Source organism: Bos indicus, chromosome 20 (assembly GCF_029378745.1).
Source record: "Bos indicus isolate NIAB-ARS_2022 breed Sahiwal x Tharparkar chromosome 20, NIAB-ARS_B.indTharparkar_mat_pri_1.0, whole genome shotgun sequence".
Lineage (NCBI taxonomy): Eukaryota > Metazoa > Chordata > Mammalia > Artiodactyla > Bovidae > Bos > Bos indicus.
In genome coordinates, this window is record NC_091779.1 from 32,541,385 (window position 1) to 32,564,715 (window position 23,331).

Consider the following 23,331-nt stretch of genomic DNA (forward strand, 5'->3'; position numbering starts at 1 on the left):
CTGTTTCTGCATTTTCTCACTTCTCTGATTAAATTTATATTTTGAACTTGGGGAAGGCCTGGGAAGCTGAAGTTCTTCTGTGAAGAGGCAGGTAGAGGACACAGTGGGCGGAGGAGGCAATCCGTCTCAGAAAGGCCACATAAGGTTGTGCTTGGTTAAAAACACTAAATTAAGATGATGAAAGTTTTCATTCTAATACAATACCCAGATTTAAAGAAAACAAAGAACGAACAAAAAACAAATATGGGATTATGGTTTTATTTTTTTTTTAATTTTATATGCTCCAAAACACTTTACTTGGAAATTTTCACTAGAAGTAGGAAAACAAACAAAAACCAGTAAGGGACAGCAGCACAAATACGTAATGCATACTTTTACTGTGGATACATTAAATGTATGTTCATGTAATACTTTCATAACATGACAGCTCATACTGTGTTAAAAAAAATAATAATACAAGAAAGTGATGCTAGAGAACTACGGAATCCTGTACTCTGTGCAGAAGGGATATCCTTATGGGAGCCAGAAAAGGAGCCCTGGAAAGTGGAGAAGAAAAAGTGACAAGCGATCTACAACTAGCCTATCAGCCAGCTGTGAGTATTTAAAAAATGGCATTAAAAAGAATCTGAGAAAGCCTTTAAGAGACCATACCCACTTACATTACAGAATTTCCAGTGGAACTTACAGATGGAACTTACTTGCTGTAACAAGGCAAGAAGGGAAATTTTATTGTGGGGTTTTAGCCATGACTCTCACTTCACTCTACTGAACACGAAGAAATAAGAGAAAGTCTTCTGTCATGATGTGCACTTTAATCAGCATCAAGCAATTCACAATAGCAGAAACCCTATAAATGCAGCAAAGCAGACAAGCCTTTAACTAAGTCTCAAAGCCTAGTTAACATGGGAAAATTCATCCTGGAAAAGAACCATACAAATTTAAGGATTATGAAAATTCCTTTATCAGAGTTAAAGTTTTAGTAACCCATCAAGGAGTTCAAAATGGAGAGGAACTCCAAGTGTAATAAATTCTACAAGGCCTTTAGGTTATCACTTACCCAATAGTAAGGCCCACATTCGAGAGAAACCCTTTAAATGTGATCAAAATGAAAAGTTCTTAGGAAGTGATTCATTCTTTAATCCAGCATCAAAACTTTCAAAAGAGAAATTTTATGAATACACTGAATGTGAAACGGCACATTTGATGGTGTTTAAACAGAGGGGAGACACAAATGATGAAGTAGATAGGTGCTTGGAGGTGTCTTCCCAACCACCCTAAATAAAACAGCACCTTTCTTAAGAGTCACACTAGCCTGCTTAATTATTCATAGCACTCAACACTCACCACACTATATTTTTACTTCTTAAAATGCATTAACTTCTTCCACTAGAATATAAACTCTGATGTTTTACAAAGCTATATTCTCAGTGGATAAAGTGGAAATTCTGTGTGAAGTCTGTCCCTGTCCAATGGGAAAGAGACAGATAAATGGCTTATGCTGAGGGCTCTTCTAAACTTGAAGGTGAGATACTTAGAGTGACTCCACTTCGAAGGGCTAAAGGATAAAACAGCATGTAGCAGGCACGTGTTGATAAGTAAATTATAATACTTTGATCAGTGAATTATAGTACCTTCCTTATGTGGAATATTTGGTATTTTGAAGTTAATCCATTCTAAATGAAACAATTCACTTATCAGGCTTTAATATATAAAAATGTACTGTTCATTGCTTCGTGATATATCACAGTAAAAAGCACTGTAAATGTTATGATCTACAAATTATTCTCCAATTGTGTGGGGGATGAAAAAGTTGTACAGAAAGCACCCCAATAGTACCCTCATTAGTATACCAACCAGTGAGAGACCCAAAAGGGCTGTTTCACAGGGGTCCTGAGGACAAAATGGAGTCTCTAGCTTCTAAAGACAAAGTTCTCTTTTTTTCTCTGGTTCTAAATCTAAACAATACTTTACTCCTCTGAGGAATAATTCCTTCTTGGCCTTGTCAACCACTGGTACAAGAGGGCATGGCAGTTTGGAATCAGATATCAGAAACCCTTTTGTGGCAGAGTTAAGCACTTAAGAATCATGTCTCTTATTAATTCAAAAAGCATGACTAAGGGCCTATCATTCATTAAGCACTATGCATAAAGATAAATTTTCAAAACATGGAATTTGTCAACTCTTAAGAAAAATGACTATAAAGCAATAAAATAACATGGGAGGGGAAGATTCAGGGAGGCAAAGATTCAGGGAGCAGAAACAAAGAAACTTGTAACTTTGACTGAAAAGGGCTGGAAAAAGCCTTACAGACACAATGTATCACTGGGGCTGAGTTCTTAAGGAAAAATATTCCCTTAGCCACAAACAAGGGCAATGCATCCCAGTTAGAAGTAACAAGAATAAACAAAGGAAAAAAAACACATAGCACATTGGGAAAGGAACTGGTACACTTGTGACTGATCATGATGCTCCAAAAGGGGTGGAGTGAGGATGGGTAGTCTGTGATTTAAATCTTCATGCTTAGAAAGCATAGAGGCATTTTTCACAGCAAAACTTGTTCAAGACTGAATTAAATAAAAATATTCTTAGCTGTGTGAGGATAAACAAGAGACAGAGATAGGGAGAAAGTCTCCACTTGTCCTAAGAGGTTCTATCAGAACATTTATCAAAAAGGAGCCTAAGGAACACTGTACTAGAATATGATCACACAAGAAGAGCTGCAGAGATGAGACTGGCAAGGTAGGCAGAAGAAAGCAGATTACAGCATTCTGTGTTGCCCTGCTTTGTGAAAGATTGAAAAAAAAAAAAGAAAACATGAACTGGAAAAGATTATAGGTGAAAAGATGAAGATTAGTTGTGTGTGAGCATGTTAAATTTAAAATCACTGTGGGATGTCTAAGTGAAGATATTTAATAGGCAATTACAAAGAAGGTTTAGAGAGCAGAAGTTGGGATTCAAAGTGCAGGTTTTGGAGTCAGCCTAACATTACAGGTGGTAGAAGCCATGGCTATGAATAACATCACACAGAAGTACAGTTGATCCCTGAACAATGAGGGGATTAGGGATGAATCCTCCTGGCAGTAAAAAAATCAGAATATAACTTATAGTCAGCCATCCATATCTGAGGATATGACCAACTGCTGGTTGTGTAGAAGTGTAGTATTAACGATTTAAAAAAAAATTTATAGGCAGTCCCATGCAGTTCAAAATTCAAACCTGCATTGTTCAAGGGTCAACTATATTTAGAGTAAGTAAAAAAGAAAAAAAAAGAGAAAGGTAGGAAGGAAATAGGGGAGAAGGAGGAAAAAGAGAAAAAGGATAGTACTTTGGGAAATAGTAATACCTACAGGGTACAGACAGAAAAAAAGAGAAGCCCTGGGAGAAAGGAGAAAAGTCGGCAGAAAGGAAAGGTGGGGAAATTGGTGGAGAGGAAAAGAGGTGGAGACCTCTTTTCCTCGAAAAAGCGGGAAAATGAGTAGGGCAAAGCGGGGAAACAAAGACTGACCTCCGCATAGTCTCTATTTTCTGTTAAGACAAGACTAAGAGCCATGTGCTAGGGGAGGGGACAAATGGCCAGAGAACAGTGATGAGGCAAGTCAGAGGTGTGTGTGAGTCACAAGGGGAAAGGGACAGATAAATGGCCTACGCTGAGGGCTCTTCTAAACTTGAAGGTGAGATATTTAGAGTGACTCCACTTTGAAGGGCTGCAGGAACTTCACATGGAATTCAGTATCCCAGAAAAGAAGGGGGAATGATAGGATTAATTCAATATAGAGAGAAGGCCTGAAGAATGATTAGGCTGAAGGACAAGGGGAAGATGGGATCTGAAGGGACTGTAGAAAGCTCTTCATGTGATGTCCCAGAAAACCAAGGCTGGACAGGGAAGGAAGAAAACTCTGAAAGGGGCTGATGGTGAGGAAAAAAGTAGTAGTAACAGGAGGCTCTGAAGAAGCAAAAGAGATAGGAGAGCAGTAAGACAGAAAAATCAACAAAAATGAGAAAGTAAAAAGTTGGAAAGATGAAAATGTCATTAGTTACTGAAACTGAAGATTTCAGAAACAGAAACTCAGGATGGTGATATTCATGGAGTGGCCATGGGAGTCAAGTTCCTGGAATGTGATGAAGTCAATGGCCCAGAGATTGAGGATACTGGCAAGGTGTCAGCCAGGTCATCCCTAGACGACAACAGGAACTGAGGTAGACAGAAAGACTGTCAGTGAGATAGCAGGCTGGGCTCTTGGCCTTTAACACTCACCCCTACAATCAAAGACAGAAAATATTAAAATTTCAGAATGTATGAAAAGATGTGCCCTAAGACACATGACTAATGGCAGAGTAACCTAACGGTTTTATCTTCATTATTTGTTTAATAAACCATGCATATTCTTTTAAACAAAAGAAGAAAAATCATTTTAAAATTTTTATAAAATGCCTAACAGACTAAAAATTTTAAATGCCATTAGTACTATGTAGTGAAACAAAAATTCTTCTGTGGAGTCTTTCATTATTTATCTTACTCTGAAAATGGTACATAGATACAAGTCACAATTTTTCATTTTGCCAATTTTTAAATACACTCATAGCATATATCCAAAGCAAAGAGGTGACTTGATTTTAATCTCTGAAGTGTAGCAAACTTCAAGAGAGGGAGACTAAAAAAATATATAAAAACAGTTAAAATGTTCAATTTTATGTTATGTCTATTGTACCACAGTAAAAAAAAAAAAATCTAAAGAATTAATAACAGAAAAAATCTTTATAGAGATAAATTGGATTCCTTCTTAATATTAGTCACAGGATATCTGTAGTTCAGGCTGAGTTAGAATAATGTAAATGCCATTTCAGAAATTAAAGAATCATTCCTTCACAGGTTTAAGAATATATAGTGAAAGACAGTAATGGCATTTAAAAAAGGGTAACCATGCTGGCTATCTTTATGTAGTGTAATGTTCATAAATTCAGTATCATTATGTCTTCTTTTCTGGAATTTTCATTTCCTGAGTCTTTTTGTTTTTCTGTTTGAAAAGGACTAGAAGAACTTACTAGTTAGTGTGATGCTGAAAGAAGTTTAAAATCTGTTTTGCATTTGTTGTATTCCATTCTTGTTCTTTCAGGGGTCCTTCGCATACAAATACATACTTTTTCAAAATTTTCTCTCCTACTTCTCGGAAATCCAAAGGTTCTTTGTGTGCAGCGTAACTTGCTCCAGAAACGCCAATATCCATTTCATGATTTTCTGGCTGTTGATCTGCACAATGCTTCAATCCCCAATAACACATTTCTCCACTGTACATCATAGCCAGCAAATGAATGTCACTAAATATTCCTAGGAAAGTCATTTAAGTTGAGAGATTAGAATTTAAAAACTTTAAAAGAAACCCTAATGATTAAGACTCTAATAAAATCCTTTTATATTATTAAGCATTTTCCCTTCTTATTTAACAGTTATACTTAGAAAAGCCAAATATCACTTAACACAATCCTCATTTCATTGACACCTCCATCTCTACTTTATAAAAGAAGCCAAATCCCACCCTCCCCAAAAATTATTTTTAAAGAATCATTTAGGTTTGTGTATTCACCTTTCTGGGATTATCTTTAGGATCTGTTTGAAAATCTAATCTAAATCAATGGAACCTCTCCCAGAAATGTGCACTGCATATTCCCCATACTACTCAAAGATTCCCTTGATCCCATTCATGAACAGAACTTTTATTTAGGGGGTATACTCAAGGATCAGTAATACAGTTCCTATATTTCTACAATAGTGTACAGATACAATCCTGCATAATCATGTCCCTTAGAGGCCATAAAATTTGAAATAACTAAAGGTGTTAAATTGTATCCAAGATGCTTCATCTTCTCAGGAAAAAGGAATACACTGCAGGATTTCCATCAAAAGTTGAAAGCATAATTATAGAAGAAGGCAATTATATGATTAAACATTTATGACACACCGAGTTTATTAATTTGATATTAAAAAAAAAACCTAGAATAGTAAAGATTTGGGGATAAATGATCAACTTTGTACAACTCACCAAAGCTCTTTAAACCTCAGTTTGCAAGACTCAGGATTCCACATGCCCTACTTATTTCATGGAATTTTAATGAGCTTTGGTTCTGAGATTTTTTCTCTCTTTTAGCTATGAAGAAATGAAGTGAAAAGAAAAGATTATGGGTAATATGCCTTATACTTATGAAGCTGTTTTGTACATATTACCCATAATCATTTCTTTCTCATTTCATTTCTTCATAGTTAAAAGATCAAAATCTTCAGAGAAAAAGCTAGAATAGTGTTAGATATTATTCAGAATGTAAAAAGAAACAGACCTAGAATCTGAGAGGATCTGGATAAAAATTACTAACTTTGTGCAACTCATCAAAGCTCTTTAGGCCCCAGTTTGCAAAAATCAAGATTCCACATGCTCTCCTTAATTTCATGAAGTTTTCTTAAGGAATAGTTGGTGGGGTTTTCTGCATCCCCAATTAAAGATTTTCACTCCAGAATTATATTTCATATTAGATAGGGCATTTCATCAAATGAGTATCCTTTCTCATTTTTGTGATCTTACACCCTAATTATTCCTAAAAAGACTGGTAAAGTAAGGAGACAGGAGCAAAACTGAATGAAAGGTTGAACTTTTAAGTAGACTAGATCTTTAGAAGGAAGAGCTGAAGTAAGACCCACACAGTGAGGCCACATGGGAAAGATGAGAAGGGTTTGTTTAAGGGAGATCTGGCATCCAGTTTACACCCAACTCTAAGCTAGCCTCATCCTTTATACTAACAAGGAGTTAAGGCTAAGAAAAGTACACAGATATCCTATAGGAAGGTGTCTCTGAGGAGCAAAAGAACAGCTATATACTAAAGAGTGTTTCTCAAACTTCACTAGAATTATTACCTGGAGGACATGATGAAATGCTGGTTGCTGGATTCCCACCTCTAAAACTTGCAGATTCAGATATGGAATTGCATCTATGAATCTGCATTTTTAACAAAGACTTAGAATCTAGGGTGAGGCTGCTGGTCCATAAACTATGCTAAACTATTGTTTCAAAATACCAAGGGAAGAGATGAACAACATAAAAAATACTCTTCCTCCCTCCCTACTCTCTCAAGGAATCCATTACTCTCTAGTTACACTGTTTTTGGTGCTATAAATTTTCTTTGATATTTTTCTGCTAAGTTTCAGCATGGTTTTCAATAAAACACTTCACTATTTACTGTTCATATGCTTAGTGAACATGTATGTGAGAGTGGGGGATGAAGGGAGGGAGAGGATGAATAATCCATGAAGTAAGAGTGAGGGCAGAGACTTTTATGTTAAAAAAAAAAAAAAAAAAAGGTGGCCATACTGGCATTCTCTAGAAGCAGTGATATCTAAATCTGACTGCATCATAATTACAGGAGGTAATAAAAATAGATTCCTGGACTCCAGATATTGAATCAGAACCTTAAGATGATACACAGAAATCAGTATTTTTCACACGCTACCCAGGCAATTACTGATTTCAATTCAGAGCTCCTCCTTCAAGACATCTGAAATTCAGGTTCTGGGCTAAGCAATGAGCCAAAGGCTGCCAGGATGGGTGGTTCTTAGTGGCATAAAAAGGGCATAAACCAAGGATGCACACAGCTGAACAGTCCTTTAACCTATTTAACTCCAGGGTTATAGTGACAAGGCTATTTTTATAAGGGCCCACAGAATAATGAAACACAGAAATGAAATAAAAAGGTTTACTGAATACAGTACTTGATAATTTCTAAAAGCAAAAAATTTAATGGCACACAGGTAATGATCAAAGGACAAAATGATTATCTCACCTTCTAAAAAGACATAAAAATCACTGAAAGCATACACTGCTTTAAGTTTTATCAAAAATCAGGCAAACTATTATTAAGACCTGGTCACAAAAGTTTTGATGATTCTTAAAGAACTTTTAACTCTAATTAGCATTAAAAACTATTCTGGGGCTTCCCTGGTGGCTCAGTGGTAAAGAATTTACCTGCCAATGCAAGAGACACAGGTTTGATCCCTGATCTGGGAAGATCCCACATGCTGCAGAGCAACTAACGCCTATGTGCCACAATCACTGAGCCTGTGCTCTAGAACCCACAGGCCCCAACTACTGAAGCCTGCATGCCCTAGAGCCCTGCTCCACAACAACAAAAGCCATCCTAATGAGAAGCCCGTGCATTCCAACTAGAGAGTAGGCCCCCGTTCACAGCAACTAGAGAAAAGCCTATGCAGCAACGAAGATACAGCACAGTCAAAAAAGAAAAAATAATAATTATTCTGAATTACGTTTTTTATACTGGCTAACAAAATTTAAAAAAAAAATTTAGAACCACTCCACCAGGGTCTTAAGAGTAATTTAGCCTATGAGAAGTAGGCTTCCTGGCTACTAGTCTACATCTCAAGCAATCAAGTAGGGAAGAACAAACTGCTTTAGTTGAGAGCAAGCCAACACCAAGAGGACTGACTCCTGTGGCAAAACTGCTAGGGAGCTGATTTTACTTTCTTGTTTCCTGGAAAAAAAGAGAGACCGTATCTGTGCCTTTGATTCCCCTGTTGAAGAAGCAATGGAAGGTAGAGGCAAGTGTAATCAATTATAATCCAAAAGAAGACCAGTATCACAAGGATGTGAGTCCTGCACACAATATGCCAGCAAATTTGGAACACTCAGCAGTGGCCACAGGACTGGAAAGGTCAGTTTTCATTCCAATCCCAAAGAATGCTCAAACTACTGCACAATTGCACTCATCTCACACACTAGTAAAGTAATGCTCAAAATTCTCCAAGCCAGGCTTCAGCAATACGTAAACCGTGAACTTCCAGACGTTCAAGCTGGTTTTAGAAAAGGCAGAGGAACCACAGATCAAATTGCCAACATCTGCTGGATCACGGAAAAAGCAAGAGAGTTCCAGAAAAACATCGATTTCTGCTTTATTGACTATGCCAAAGCCTTTGACTGTGTGGATCACAATAAACTGTGGAAAATTCTCAAAGAGATGGGAATACCAGACCACCTGACTGCCTCTTCAGAAACCTATATGCAGGTCAGGAAGCAACAGTTAGAACTGGACATGGAACAACAGACTGGTTCCAAATAGGAAAAGGAGTACATCAAGGGTGCATATTGTCACCCTGCTTATTTAACTTCTACGCAGAGTACATCATGAGAAATGCTGGGCTGGAAGAAGCACAAGCTGGAATCAAGATTGCCGGGAGAAATATCAATAACCTCAGATATGCAGATGACACTACCCTTATGGCAGAAAGTGAAGAGGAACTCAAAAGCCTCTTGATGAAAGTGAAAGTGGAGAGTGAAAAAGTTGGCTTAAAGCTCAACATTCAGAAAACGAAGATCATGGCATCTGGTCCCATCACTTCATGGGAAACAGATGGGGAAACAGTGGAAACAGTGTCAGACTTTATTTTTTGGGGCTCCAAAATCACTGCAGATGGTGACTGCAGCCATGAAATTAAAAGACGCTTACTCCTTGGAAGAAAAGTTATGACCAACCTAGATAGCATATTCAAAAGCAGAGACATTACTTTGCCAACAAAGGTCCATCTAGTCAAGGCTATGGTTTTTCCAGCGGTCATGTATGGATGTGAGAGTTGGACTGCGAAGAAAGCTGAGCGCCGAAGAATTTATGCTTTTGAACTGTGGTGTTGGAGAAGACTCTTGAGAGTCCCTTGGACTGCAAGGAGATCCAACCAGTCCATTCTGAAGGAGATGAGACCTGGGATTTCTTTGGAAGGAATGATGCTAAAGCTGAAACTCCAGTACTTTGGCCACCTCATGCCAAGAGTTGACTCATTGGAAAAGACTCTGATGCTGGGAGGGATTGGGGGCAGGAGGAGAAGGGGACGACAGAGGATGAGATGGCTGGATGGCATCACTGACTCGATGGTCATGAGTCTGAGTGAACTACGGGAGCTGGTGATGGACAGGGAGACCTGGCGTGCTGGGATTCATGGGGTCGCAAAGAGTCAGACAGGACTGAGCAACTGAACTGAACTGAACTGATCATAAGGATAGTGATAAAAAAAATTCCAGGCCATGACAATATATAACTTTATGTCTAGAAATAGGAGAATAAGGGAAATATTTTGCCTCTTTCTTTGAGTTTAAATAGCTTTAATGTCCATCTCTGATTCTTCTTTTAAATCAATCCATGCAGGTGAGGAAATTTTAGAAAGCTCATTTTCAATGCAACTAATCAATTCACGAGTTACCTGGAATAAATACTTCTCACGAATAAATCAAAACACATTTGTCAAAACACCATCTTTGTCAAAACATCATGCTCACTTTATATCTACAACAAGTTGTTTTAAGGACAAGCCACTTGTAGCCAGTCATATATGTTAATGGCACTTAATTCACAGTGGTTTTTTTTTTTCCATGCAATGTTTTCTAATAGAAAGGGAAAGTCTACAGCAGTTAACAAAGAAGAATTAAAACACACTTATAAAATTAAGACACAGAATTTTCCCTAAGAAATTTTCTTGTTCTTCTGCATGTTTGATTTTTCTCATCAAGGTTCCCCAGAATTTCACATGAAGCATAAAAGAAAGTTTACATATATAATCTAACATCTTTTGCCAGCTATGTAACCTTACCAGGCTTATCAGGACCTCAGTTCTTCCATTTGTAAAAAGAGACACTAACACTAAAAGGTTCTTCCCTCTCAAACCTCAATCTAAAACCCAAATGATGCTCTACTTCCAGTTCCTAACATTTTTAAGTGCACAGATGTTTATGACAGAAACCAGCAGATACCATCCAACATGCACTCTTCCCTTCTTTCTTAGTCAAGAGACTTTAGTAGGGATGGCAATGTATAATGTAAAGGGCAATACATCCCAGATTTCCTTCTAGCTATATGAAGCTCTGTGATTAAATTCTGGCCAGTGAAATGTTGGCAGAAGTGTTCTCAGTGTTGTAACAAGCTTCTAATAAGGCTGTAAGACCTGGCTGAAAGAAACTTCCTTTTGCTATTCGTAGAGACTGAAACATAGCTGAAACAGAAGGAGCTCCAGCAGCATCTTGAGACACTGCAAATGGAAGCAATGTCCTCAACAGGTATGCCTGTTGCACAACTCTGGCAAATACTGTTTATATGAATTCTATAAAGCACATCCCTCTGAAGTCGCAGGGCTCTACTTCAAAAGACGATAGAAGAAAAAGACAAGAATCTGATGCCATGAAGCCACCAAAACCAGTTGTGGACCTTTTTTTAAGTGAAAAAGCAGTAAATTTCTTCTTGTTTTGAAGTTACTTCTAGTCCCTGTTATAAGAAGCCATACCAGAGCCTGATCAGGGCCGGGTGGGGATGCAAAGAAAGTAAAAGCAACATGATAAATTAATTTTTTTAAACTATTAAACAGAGATTAGCAGTACTTTTATGTATTACATAAGACTTCCAATTTTTAAAAAAAGCCTTTTATTATTGTTTTGTCTGTAATGTAAACCTTGAAATTTACTTAAATCATTTAAATCTAAGAAACATTTTAAAATCTTAAAATGCTTTGAAACACTTAGAAAACTGAAAAAAGAATCATATTACCTTCACTTAGTAATTTAGCTGTGTCTAGGTCTTGGAAAGAAGCTCCTTCATTTAACTGGATGGGACATCGAAAATTCAGCATTTGTAGTAAGTAACTGATTCCATCAACAAGGTACTAAATGAAAGCCAAAAACAAAGAATCCGGGTTATTAAATGCAGAGCTACAGAAACTTCAAATGTTAATATTTTCACTCAGGAGAATACTGGCTAATAGTTATTACTAGATATGTCTTATGGTTATTACATTACAATGTTGTAAGGACCCACTACCTTGAAATTTTTAAAAGGGTATTTTAAAGTATAACCTGCCAACTAGTAAAAGGGTATGTGGGAAAAAACCTTCAAGGATAACAGCCTTGTTGTGGTGAAGGGGCTTTTGTAACTCATGAACCATGCTGTGCAGGGCCATACAATATGGATGGGTCATAATGAAGATGGATGGGTCAAAATGTGGTCTACTGGAGGAGGAAATGGCAACCCACTCCAGTATTCTTGACTTAAGAACCCTACGAAGAGTATAAAAAGGCAAAAAGATATGACACTGGGAGACAAGACCCTAAGGTTAAAAGGTGTCTAACATGCTACTGGGCAGAGGGCAATTACTAATAGCTCCAGAAAGAATGAAGCAGCTGGGCCAAAGCAGAAATGATGCCAGTAGAGGATGTCGATGCTATAAAGAACAAAACCGCATAGGAACTTGGAATGTAAGGTCCATGAATCAAGGTAAATTGGACGTAGTCAAGCAGGAGGTGGCAAGATTGAACATCAACATCTTAGGAATCAGTGAACTAAAATGGACAGAAATGGGTGGATTTAATTCAGATGACCATTGTATCTACTACTGTGGGCAAGAACTCCTTAGAAGCAATGGAATAGCCCTCACAGAGTCCAAAATGCAGTCCAAAATTCAAAAATGACAGAATGATCTTGGTTCCCTTCCAAGGCAAAACATTCAACATTCACAGTAATCCCAGTGTACGCTCCAACCACTGATGCCAAAGAAGCTGAAGTTGAATGGTTCTATGATGACCTACAAGAACTTCTAGAATTATCACCAAAAAAAAAAAAAAAAAGATGTCCTTTCTATCACAAGGGACTAGAATGCAAAAGTAGGAAGTCAAGAGATACTAAGAATAACAAGCAAGTTTGGCCTTGGAGTAGAAAATGAAGCAAGGCAAAAGCTAACAGAATTCTGTCAAGAAAACATGCTGGTCATAGCAAACACCCTTTTCCAACAACACAGGAGGCAACTCTACGTACCATCACCAGATGGTCAATACCAAAATTAGACTGATTATGTTCTTTGCAGCTGAGGATGGAGAAGCTCTATACAGTCAGCAAAAATAAGACCTGGAGCCGACTGTGGCTCAGATCATGAGCTACTTATTGCAAAATTCAAGCTTAAATTGAAGAAAGTAGGGAAAACCACTACACCATTCAAGCATGACCTAATCAAATTCCTCATGATTATACAGTGGAGGTGACAAACAGATTCAAGGGATTAAATCTGGTAGACAAGAGTGCCTGAAGAACTATGGACAGAAGTTCATAACACTATACAGGAGGCAGTGACCAACACCATCCCAGAGAAAAAGAAATGCAAGAAGACAAAGTGATTGTCTGAGGCAGCTTTACAAATTGCTGTGAAAAGAAGAAAAGTGAAAGCCAAGGGAAAAAGGAAAAGATATACCCAACTGAATGCAGAATTCCAAAAAGAGCAGGGAGAGATAAGAAGGCCCTCTTAAATGAAAAATGCAAAGAAATAGAGGAAAAAATAGAATGGGAAAGACTAAAGATATCGTCAAGAATATGAGAGATATCCAGCAAACATTTCATGCAAGGATGGGCATGATACAGGACAGAAATGGTATGGACCTAACAGAAGCAGAAGAGATTAAGAAGAGGTGGCAAGAATATACAGAAGAACTATACAAAAAGGTCTTAATGACCCAGATAACGACTATGGTGTGATCATTCACCTAGAACCAGACATCCTGGAGTGTGACGTCAAGTGGCCCTCAGGAAGCATTACTAAGGACAAAGCTAGTGAAGGTGATGGAATTCCAGCTGAGCTATTTCAAATCCTAAAGATGGTGCTGTGAAAGTGCTATACTCAATATGCCAGCAAATTTGGAAAATTCAGCAGTGGCCACAGGACTGGAAGAGATCAGTTTTCATTTCAATCCCAAAGTGCAGCAATGCCAAATAATGTTTCAACAACCACAAAATTGCACTCATTTTACACGCTATTGTAACAAGGCTATACTCAAAATCCTTCAAGCTAGGCTTCAGCAATACCTGAACCAAGAACTTTCTGATGTACAAGCTGGGTTTAGAAAAGGCAAAGAAACCAGAGACTAATTTGCCATCAATTTTCTGGATCATGAAGAAAGCAAAGGAGTTCCAGAAAAACATCTACTTCTGTTTCATTGACTACACTAAAGTCTTTGTGCAGATCACAACAAACCGTGGAAAATTCTTAAAGAGATGGGAATACCAGACCACCTTACCTGCCTCCTGAGAAACCTGTATGCAGATCAAGAAGCAACAGTTAGAACCTTACATGGAACAACTGACTGTTCCATGTAAGGAACAATCAGTTCAAAATAGGAAAAATAGGAAAAGGAATATGTCAAGGCTGTTTATTGTCACCTGTTTATTTAACTTATATGTAGAGTACATGTACATGATGTGAAATGCCAGGTTGGATGAAGTTCAAGCTGAACTCAAGACAGCCAGAAGTATCAACAACCTCAGACGTGACGATCATACCACTCTAATGGCAGAAAGCGAAGAGGAACTAAAGAGCCTCTTAATGAAGGTGAAAGAAGAGAGTGAAAAAGCTGGCTTGAAACTGAGCACTAAAAAAATACCAAGATGAAGGCATCTGGTCCCATCACTTCATGCCAAATAGAAAGTAAAAAAGTGAAAACAGTGACAGATTTTATTTTCTTGAGCTCAAGAATCACTGCAGACAATGACCGCAGCCATGAAATTAAAAGACATCTGCTTCTGGAAGGAAACCTATGGCAAAGCTAGACAGTGTATTAAAAAGCAGAGATATCACTTTGCTGATAAAGGCCCATATGGTCAAAGCTATAGTTTTTCCATAAGTCGTGTATGAATGTGAGAGCTGGACCATAAAGAAAGTTGAACGCCGAAGAATTGATGCTGTTGAGCTATGGTGCTGGCGAAGACTCCTGAGAGTCCCTTGGACTGCAAGATCAAACCAGTCAATCTTAAAGGAAATCAACCCTGAATATTCACTGGAATGACTTATGCTGAAGCTGAAGCTCCAACACTTTGGCCATGTTTTGGGAAGAGTCAACTCACTGGAAAAGACCCTGATGCTGGGAAAGACTGAAGGCAACAGGAGAGGATCAGATAGTTAGATATCATCATCAACTCAATGGACATGAATTTGAGCAAACTCTGGGAGATAGTGGAGGACAGAAGAGCCTCACATGCTACATTCCACGGGTTACACAGAGTCAGACACAACTTAGGGGCTGAACAACAGGGGGAAAAATCACTAATTAAGAACACATGATTCAGTAACATACTTGTCAAAAATGTCATCAGAGGAAGAAATCAGTAAAGATAATAAAGATATGTTCAATATCAACTTGTTAAAAATATGGATACACTTACTATAATTTAGAAACACTATAATCAAATTTTTATATCTGAAACTGTGACCTCTCATTTGCAGGCCCACATAAACTGTGTGTACAACCAACTCAAGATAGGAAGGATCCATAGTTATACAAACATTAAGATAGGATCTTTGCATTTACTGATTTGGTCAGAAGAATCAGGAAAAATCAGAGAGCCACAATTTTCTAAGAGCAGGGTCATGTGGAATCTTTAGGAGTGATCTGCTAATAGAAAGAGGCTCACTACCAACTTTTGTTTTCTTCAGGCCAAAAAATATGCTTAGAAATTAATACAGATTATCTGTCTTATATCATAAAAAATAAAAATCTGGGACTTAAAAAAAAAAGTGTAAAACTTTCCAGTTTACAAAGGATTTTCACATGTTATTTTATGGTTTTTCTTTTCCATATTATTTAATCTTCACAGTAATTTCAATTTAAGATTACACAGCTGTTAAGTACAGGCCTGGAATGAAAACCCAGGCCCTTTGACTCCTTGGTTCTTAATCCTATATTAAAGACAGATTTTAGAAACATTTAAATGTCAATAATCAAATATGTATGAGGAATTTGCTTTTTTACCTTTTTAAGTAAGCTAGATTTTCTTGTGAGCCAGTCTCTCCTTTTGGTCAGAGAATGACAATACATGTAGAGTAGGGCTCCTCGTCTCCAGGAGAGACATTCCAGGAGTTCATCTCCAAGCAAATCACAGTGCTGAAATACAACAAAGACTCAGTTTAAAAAGAGAAACTTCATGTCTATAAAAATAAAAACTAAATTTCAAAATATTGAGAAATTAAAAATATTCATTTCATAAAATCTGCCCTTTACTTTGCGACCTACACAGGAATGACTTACTTTGAATCAATTAGAAATATAGACATCTACTGCTACATAAAAATTACAATAACTACTCTAATTTACAAGTATTTCTACATAATTGATATTCAAGTATTTAAGTAACTAAATCCTCTAATGTATTTCAAATATAAGTATTCCACAGTCTGATGGGAAAAATAAGTTTTCAGAAATATATATATATATATATATGTTACTTGAAACATTTTCTACTACTACTAAATTAAAACAATGAAAAGATATATACAAAAACAATTTAAATGAATCAAACTTTTATTATGTGGTATCTTTTAAAACTTGGGATTATTTATTTACACAATTAGCATTCCCTGATAAAACAGAGAGCAACAAAGATATCTCAGTAGAGACAGCCAGCAGGTAGCTGAAGATGAGAAATTATTTGCCTGAATGAATGGATTTCCCTGCTGATCCAGGGGTTTAAAGTAGTCAGGGCTAGATAAAAAAGTCCTGGGAATCATTGAAATAGAGACAGCAGTAAAAAGTGTATGGACAAACAAAGACAAAATAGAAACTATTAGAGGATTAAGGAGATATTCTTGGGGAGTGCCTATGTTTCCAGAATGGGAGAGAGGTGAGATGCTTAGAAAGAGAAAGAGCAAGGCTTCTCAGAGATGAAGAGAAGCATGAAAGGCCTTTAGGGATGTTATGATCCTTGGAAAGACAGCAAATGTCCAGGAGGAAGAGGACTGTGAAAGAACCAGAGACGTGGTCATTAAGATCACTAGGAACCTTCAAGAAAACATAGCATCTGCAAAAGTAAAGGGAGCAGAAATAGCAAATGTGTATCTTTAGAAAATGACTATGCACTGTGTATAACTTCATCATAGAAAATGTTCTGAAACATATTTATAAAAATGGATACTTTAGTTTTGACATCAGTCTGAAACGTTCAACTCTCATATACCCTTCCTTCAGTCAATTTAAAACAGAGACAAAGACACATTTAAGAAGGAAAAAAACACAGATCCTAAAGGGTAGTCTAGCAGGAATTAGCAGCATTCCACCATAATTCATAGTTGTGCAAAACTTACTTTTGGATGCATATTATTTTCTTTAACCAAAATTTCTGGTTCTGAAAGAAAATTGATCAACTCTTTTACTTTCTGTGAAGAATCTTCAGGAAAATCTTCATCTACTAGCTTGTTCTCCTCAAAATATGTCATGTCCAAAATAGCCTGCAGTAAGAGAGAAAAAAGTGTAATATAAAAGATTTGAATTAGAATGAATAACTCTTACAGTTTAATCTTACATATATTCTTTGCGACCCCATGGACTGTAGTCCTCCAGGCTCCTCTGTCCATGGGGTTTTTCAGGCAAGAACACTAGAACAGGTTGTCATTTCCTTCTCCAGGGGATCTTCCCAGGGATCGAACCTGCATCTGCTGCATTGTGGGTGGATTCTTTACCCACTGAGCCATCAGGGAAGCCCCAGTAGTCAGTCCTAGCTGTAAATATAATCTAAGACGAATTTATAGTAAACTTTGTAAGATTTAACTAAACACTGATTTAAGATAATCCAGCTTTCCTCAAAAAATAAAATGGATATTTATGTTTTAATTCAGGTAAGTTAATCATATACAATATAAAAAGTTTTTTATATTCTTTGTTATTTCCATATATTACTTTCTGAACATTTTCTAAATGCCTGCTGTATCAAGAAAAGGTCACTACCTCCAGTTTTGTACACTGAATCTTCAAAGGATTACCTGTTTCCCCAAATGAAGAGTCAGCTCTTTCAAACTACTCAATCCTTTGTCTCTGTTTAATCTACTTGATGAAGACTAAGGAAACTGAGTTCTGCTACTAGTTCTATCTAACCAACCAAAGACAAGTCATATTTTACTTCTTCTTTAAAGCCTCAGTTACTTCATTGACAAATTGTCTTTTAAAGTCCCCAGCCTTGAGAATAAAATGAATTAACATATGTAAATCACTTAGAACATGACCTGGCACACAGCACTACTTAAGTGACAGGTGCTGTTGTGTTAGAAGGCCTGAGCCAGGAAGGGAGAGATCATCATCCTAAGGAAAAGGACCTGTTGATTCAGAACCACAAGTAAGCTCCAGAAAGGTTTGAGGAATTTTAATTATATCTCTAATTCTTTTGCCTTATTCTCAGAAATAAGTTAAAAGTGTTTACAGCTCTCCTATATGAAAGAAGTAAGATAAACAGGGAACCTTCTGAAAGGAAGGAAAGTGAAGGAAATTTCTCCCAAGCTGAAATAGCTCTCTGGGGTTTGTGGGTACTTGTCAGAGGCTCATTCAACCACATCTGAAGGCAGAACTATGCCCATGTATCTCCTAACAGAAAGCAGCATCAGGCAGCTAAGTGCTATGAATGTGTGTTTTGGAAACTCGACTAAGTTTACTCTTATTTCCTATAACAACTGGCAATCAAGTAAGGGCATATGAAGCACTCTGTTAACTATAAAGTGCTATATAAATGATAGATACTATAATAAAATTATGTTTTTTTAAGGTTTTGCTTTTTTGTTGTGCTGCATGAAAACTAAGGAAACTGAGTTCTGCTATTAGTTCTATCTAACCAACCAAAGACAAGTCATATTTGCAGTCAAGTCATATTTGAAGTCATATTTGAAGGTCTTGTTGCAAATGCAAGATCTTGGTTCACTGACGGAACTCCGTCAGGGTGGAGCCTGTGCCCTCTGCAATGGAAGAACAGAGTCTTAACTACTACATCGCCAGGGAAGTCCCTCAAAATTATGTTTATTAATGTGAACTTGCCTCAGCAGTTTGAGAAAACCTAGAAAACAGATTTTGTCTATAGAGCGGTCTGAATTTGAAAGAAAAGGGAAAGAAGGGGGAACAGCTTTCTGTTCTTACGGACTTGCACAACAAAACCACAGGTAGTCAAGCGAAGAATCCAAAGGAAAGGTAAATTTCAGGGAAAAAAAAAAAATAACCAGAGGCCTTATAGAAATCTCCATTCCCTCTAACATTTCAGAGCTTGGAAATTGCGCATATGAGTATTTTTCTTAATTATCTATACAGGGAAGCAATATTGTAAGATTTTTTCCCTGACTTTATAATCCACACATCCAATAAACTTTACTTCTTTGCAAACTGCCTCAGTTTCAAGTCTATATGCCTTATACATAGTTTTTTGAACAAAAACATTTTAAATAAAGAACATTAAACCTAAATTTTGGAGTCAACCCTCTTAAGTAAGCAACCTACCCCACAATATGTCAGAAACCATCTGATTCAGTACCTGTGTGTAAAGTTCTAGAAGATTTGATGGGGTTGAACATTCTTTGTCTTCTCCACACTGAAGTTTCAATTTTTCTAGAGCTGCAGAGGCGCGAATTAAAAAGTGATCTATAAGAGATAAAAATATGATTACTTCACCTATTTTCAGGTGTCTTTTAAACAAAAAAAAAGCTACATATCTAAAATGATAAAATTAATACAACATAGTAATATCTTTTGTAAAACATGAAGTATATCATAATGCCTAACTCTACTTAAATTTATCATGGAAATTTTTTCTTAAAAGCTAGACTTAAAACTTTCTAGGTTCAGTTGCCATTTCTTAAGCACAACGTGTACTTTCATAATGTTTATTTTATGATGTTGACATATTCAAAATGTTTAAGCATTAAATTTAAAACTTTTATTGGAAGAGTACAAATAATATATATAAATCTATATATATATATATATATATATATATATATATCCTCATGGACAGAGGAGCCTGGGAGGCTACAGTTCAAAGAGCTGCAAAGCATTGGACACTCAGCAACTAAGCACACATACACACACCATCAAAAAAAAAAAAAAAAGCCCAACATCAAGACACTTAGATCCTTGAGACTGCCCCTCTGTAGCTTTCTCCTGAAATATATAACCTTTTCCCTTCACTGGTAAACGGACAATGTAGGACCTGGTGAGGGTCCATCTGATCCAGCCTCAGCACCTACACAAGTAGGTAAGCAGATCAGTGTTGGAACAAAAGCACCACCAGTTTAAGTTGCGTCTGTTGGCAGTAATATGACAACCTTAAACTCTCCCCGGTAAGGCCGAACCTGTATCTAGACCAGATTCTGAACGCTTTAAGGTCCACTATTCACCTAAATTGAAAACTACTTCTTCAGCACGGCCTTCCTATCTCTCCTCAGTCCAGAAGTAACACCCATACAGCTCAGGAAAAAAGATTCTACTGTGAACTGAAATGGTTTAGAACAAAACACCCCTCAGGAGCTTCTTTAAACACTGAGTTGATATTTTTTTCTTAATTTGCAGGATTATTTTAAATGTAAAGGCCTGCATTGAATTCATCAAACCATTGCTGAAGGAGCATTTCACATGAACTCATGACATAAATAGAGAAGTGGAGGGATAATGGTTCACCATTTTAGAAAATTTTTATGAAATGTAGAATTTTTCCTAACCATTCAGTCAAAATAGTGACTGACAAGGCAAAGATAAGAGATTCTAACACAGTCCCCAGAAAAGGTCCCTCTAATGGTATATTTCCATATCATAAACACATTGTGCTTGTACAATGAGAAATAAATGAACCAAAATTGACCAGTAGTACAAAGGAGAGTATTCTTACATGGACTAGTGTCTGGCTGTATGTGATCAATTAAAAAACTACAGGAATTATCAATCCCTACAACCTAACATAAATATCATTAAAAAACAAATTTTTACTGTGTATTATTTTTGCTATATTAGAAAATACAAGTTCAAATATATGAAACTATGTTTTAGTTAAACTTCATAAAATATGAAAATCTTGCTAGTAATACTGAACAGTTCATAACGTTGACCACTATTATTGCAATTCTAGTACATTTCAGAACTTTAAAGCCTCCAAACAAGAATATATACTTTACTTTTCACCCTTCACTCTAGACTGGATAATGTACACTTCCACTGGAAAATGAGAATGGCTTTTTGGTTTACTGGTAAGTGAATAGCATACATTCTTTCATCTCTTCAGACTGGTTGTAATGGAGCTGGAGTGGGGTGGAAATCACTGAAGTTTATTTGGAAGTAACTTAGATACACTTCCAGACAATAGCTATTGGAATAGCTACTACTGTCCATGAACTAAAATTATTCATGTGATTCACTTACCACAAACCAAAAAAGGAAACTACTTCAGGGTAGTCTTGTGGATTTTTAACAACAGACCCCTAAGAAAAGAAAATCCAGCAAATAGTCCTGTATGGAACTAGAGCCATTTTATCATGGACCCTATTCAATAAATTCACCAACTGTTCAATCGCTTGGGAAAATGTTCCACTACTATTTCTCTATGACTCCGAAGACAACGAGACAGCCCACAAATTTTTTTTAAACTTTCTATCTGTAGTAAAGGTGCAAAACTCGGTAAGAATGTAGAAACCTATAGGCAGCTGGTAAGTAATGAAAAAGAGCAAACGTCGAGGTGATTCTGTGTCAGTCTTTCCTAAGGAAACCGCTTGAGTGAGTGAAGTCGCTCAGTCGTGTCTGACTCTTTGCCACCCCATGGACTGTAGGAGCCTACCACGCTCCTCTGTCCATGGGATTTTCCAGGCAAGAGTACTGGAGTGGGTTGCCATTTCCTTCTCCAGAGGATCTTCCCGACCCAGGGATTGAACCCAGGTCTTCCGCATTGTAGGCAGACGCTTTACCGTCTGAGCCACCAGGGAAATCCAAGGAAACCGCTTAGATATTTAAAAAAAAAAAAAAAAAGTTATTCCAGTACTGACAGGGCCCTTGTGACAACTGAGGTGATGAACGTGAGAGAATCGTTTTAATTACTCCAATGTAAATCTCGACTGTAGACTACTGTTTACAGTTGAGTTTAGATTCCAAAACACAACACAAAAATTTACAACGTAGCAATGAAAAAGCAGAACTATTATACACGCCAAACTATCTTTAGGAAATGCAAAACTACCATTACTTATTTCCGTACCATCATCCAACTTTAACCACTCATTTAAACTTCCCTGTGTACTTTCATCCAGATCTCGCCCCTTTGCCAGTCGCCACCGACCAAGACAGTTAAAGACAAGAAGCACTGATTTGCCTGAGATTTCAACAGTTTTCGCGGGTTATGAAAAACCTGGTCCGGAAGTAAACGCCTTTGCCTTAAAGCGATGTGAGCTCCTGGAGGTAGACAACAGAACGCCCAGCTAGGGCCAGAAGCGCAACACCTTCGGTATTTCTGGCCTGGAATCCATAGACTACAGGCCGCAGCCTCAGCCCCTATGGCCGTCGAGAGCCAGCTCCGAACAACCGCCCGCCTGACCGCCTCCCTCTCCTCAGCTCCCTCACCATCTTCGCCGGCGGCTTCGCTAAGTTGTTGTATGTGGGCCTGAGCCAGGTCTCCGAGTTCCTCCACTCGCCTCACCACACTAGAGCTTGCGGCCGCCATGGCCACAACGGGCGGGCGCGCCCAGTCACGTGACCGCACCGGCCCGAGGTCACCTGATCCCCTGGTGCGGGCGGGGCTGCTTTGGGCGGAGCTTTCTTGGTTGGTGGGAGGGGACCCCAGTTCCGAGAAAGGGATGGCTCAGGACCGCAAAGGTTGTTCCGGGTTATCCTCTTCCTCTTGGACTTCTTCCACAGCCCTGAGTAAGCACTTTGAGGATGGGCATGACGTCAGGACACGCCTCCCTCCCGCCCCGCTTCTAAACCAATAGAGAGCTGGCTCTGTCCCCGCGCTGATCCAATGAAAAGCCCCCTCCGGGGACTGGTTGGAGAGCATAGCTGCAGCGCGGGATTCTCCTGTGAGACATCCCTGGTGGCTCAGACGTTGAGGAGTCTTCCTATAACGCGGGAGACCCCGGTTCAATCCCTGCGTCGGGAAGATCCTCTGGAGAAGGAAATGGCAACCCACTCAGTATTCTTGCTTGGAAAATCCAATGGATGGAAGAGCCTGCCAGGCTACAGTCCACTGGGGTCCCAAAGAGTCGGACACGACTGAGTAACTTCACTTCTTCAACAGAGCAGACATTAATCTCTGAAAATAGGGCTGTGTGGTTTTGGTTGTCTAAAATACGGAAAGCCCTACTGGCTCTTCTGGAGCATATCCAAATCTCTGAGCGGTTACTGTGGGTCTAGTTGGGCTTCCCTGGTGTCTCAATGGTAAAGAATATGTGTGCAATGGAGGAGACAGGGATTGGATCCACGGGACCGCTAAACTCTGATGGAAATTCCCAGTCTATGTGGCTGAGTTTTTCTAAAGTTGAAT

The 23,331-nt window shown here is 38.0% G+C and overlaps 1 protein-coding gene across 2 annotated transcripts; it reads right to left on the bottom strand.

The window, feature by feature from the left end:
- Nucleotides 1-242: 242 nt before the first annotated feature.
- On the bottom strand, nt 243-22,587 carry RIMOC1 (RAB7A interacting MON1-CCZ1 complex subunit 1). 2 transcript variants are annotated; one of them, XM_019982904.2, is made up of 7 exons: nt 22,413-22,587; nt 19,348-19,454; nt 17,147-17,290; nt 15,819-15,950; nt 11,581-11,695; nt 5,044-5,326; nt 243-4,257 (listed from the first exon to the last, which is right to left on the bottom strand). In XM_019982904.2, coding segments are annotated over exons 1-7 (882 nt in total). In that variant the 5' UTR covers nt 22,513-22,587; the 3' UTR covers nt 243-4,256. The 2 variants fall into 2 exon arrangements, with proteins under 2 accessions (XP_019838463.1, XP_070630818.1); XM_070774717.1 differs by having other exon boundaries at nt 243-5,326.
- Between the last annotated feature and the right edge of the window lie 744 nt (nt 22,588-23,331).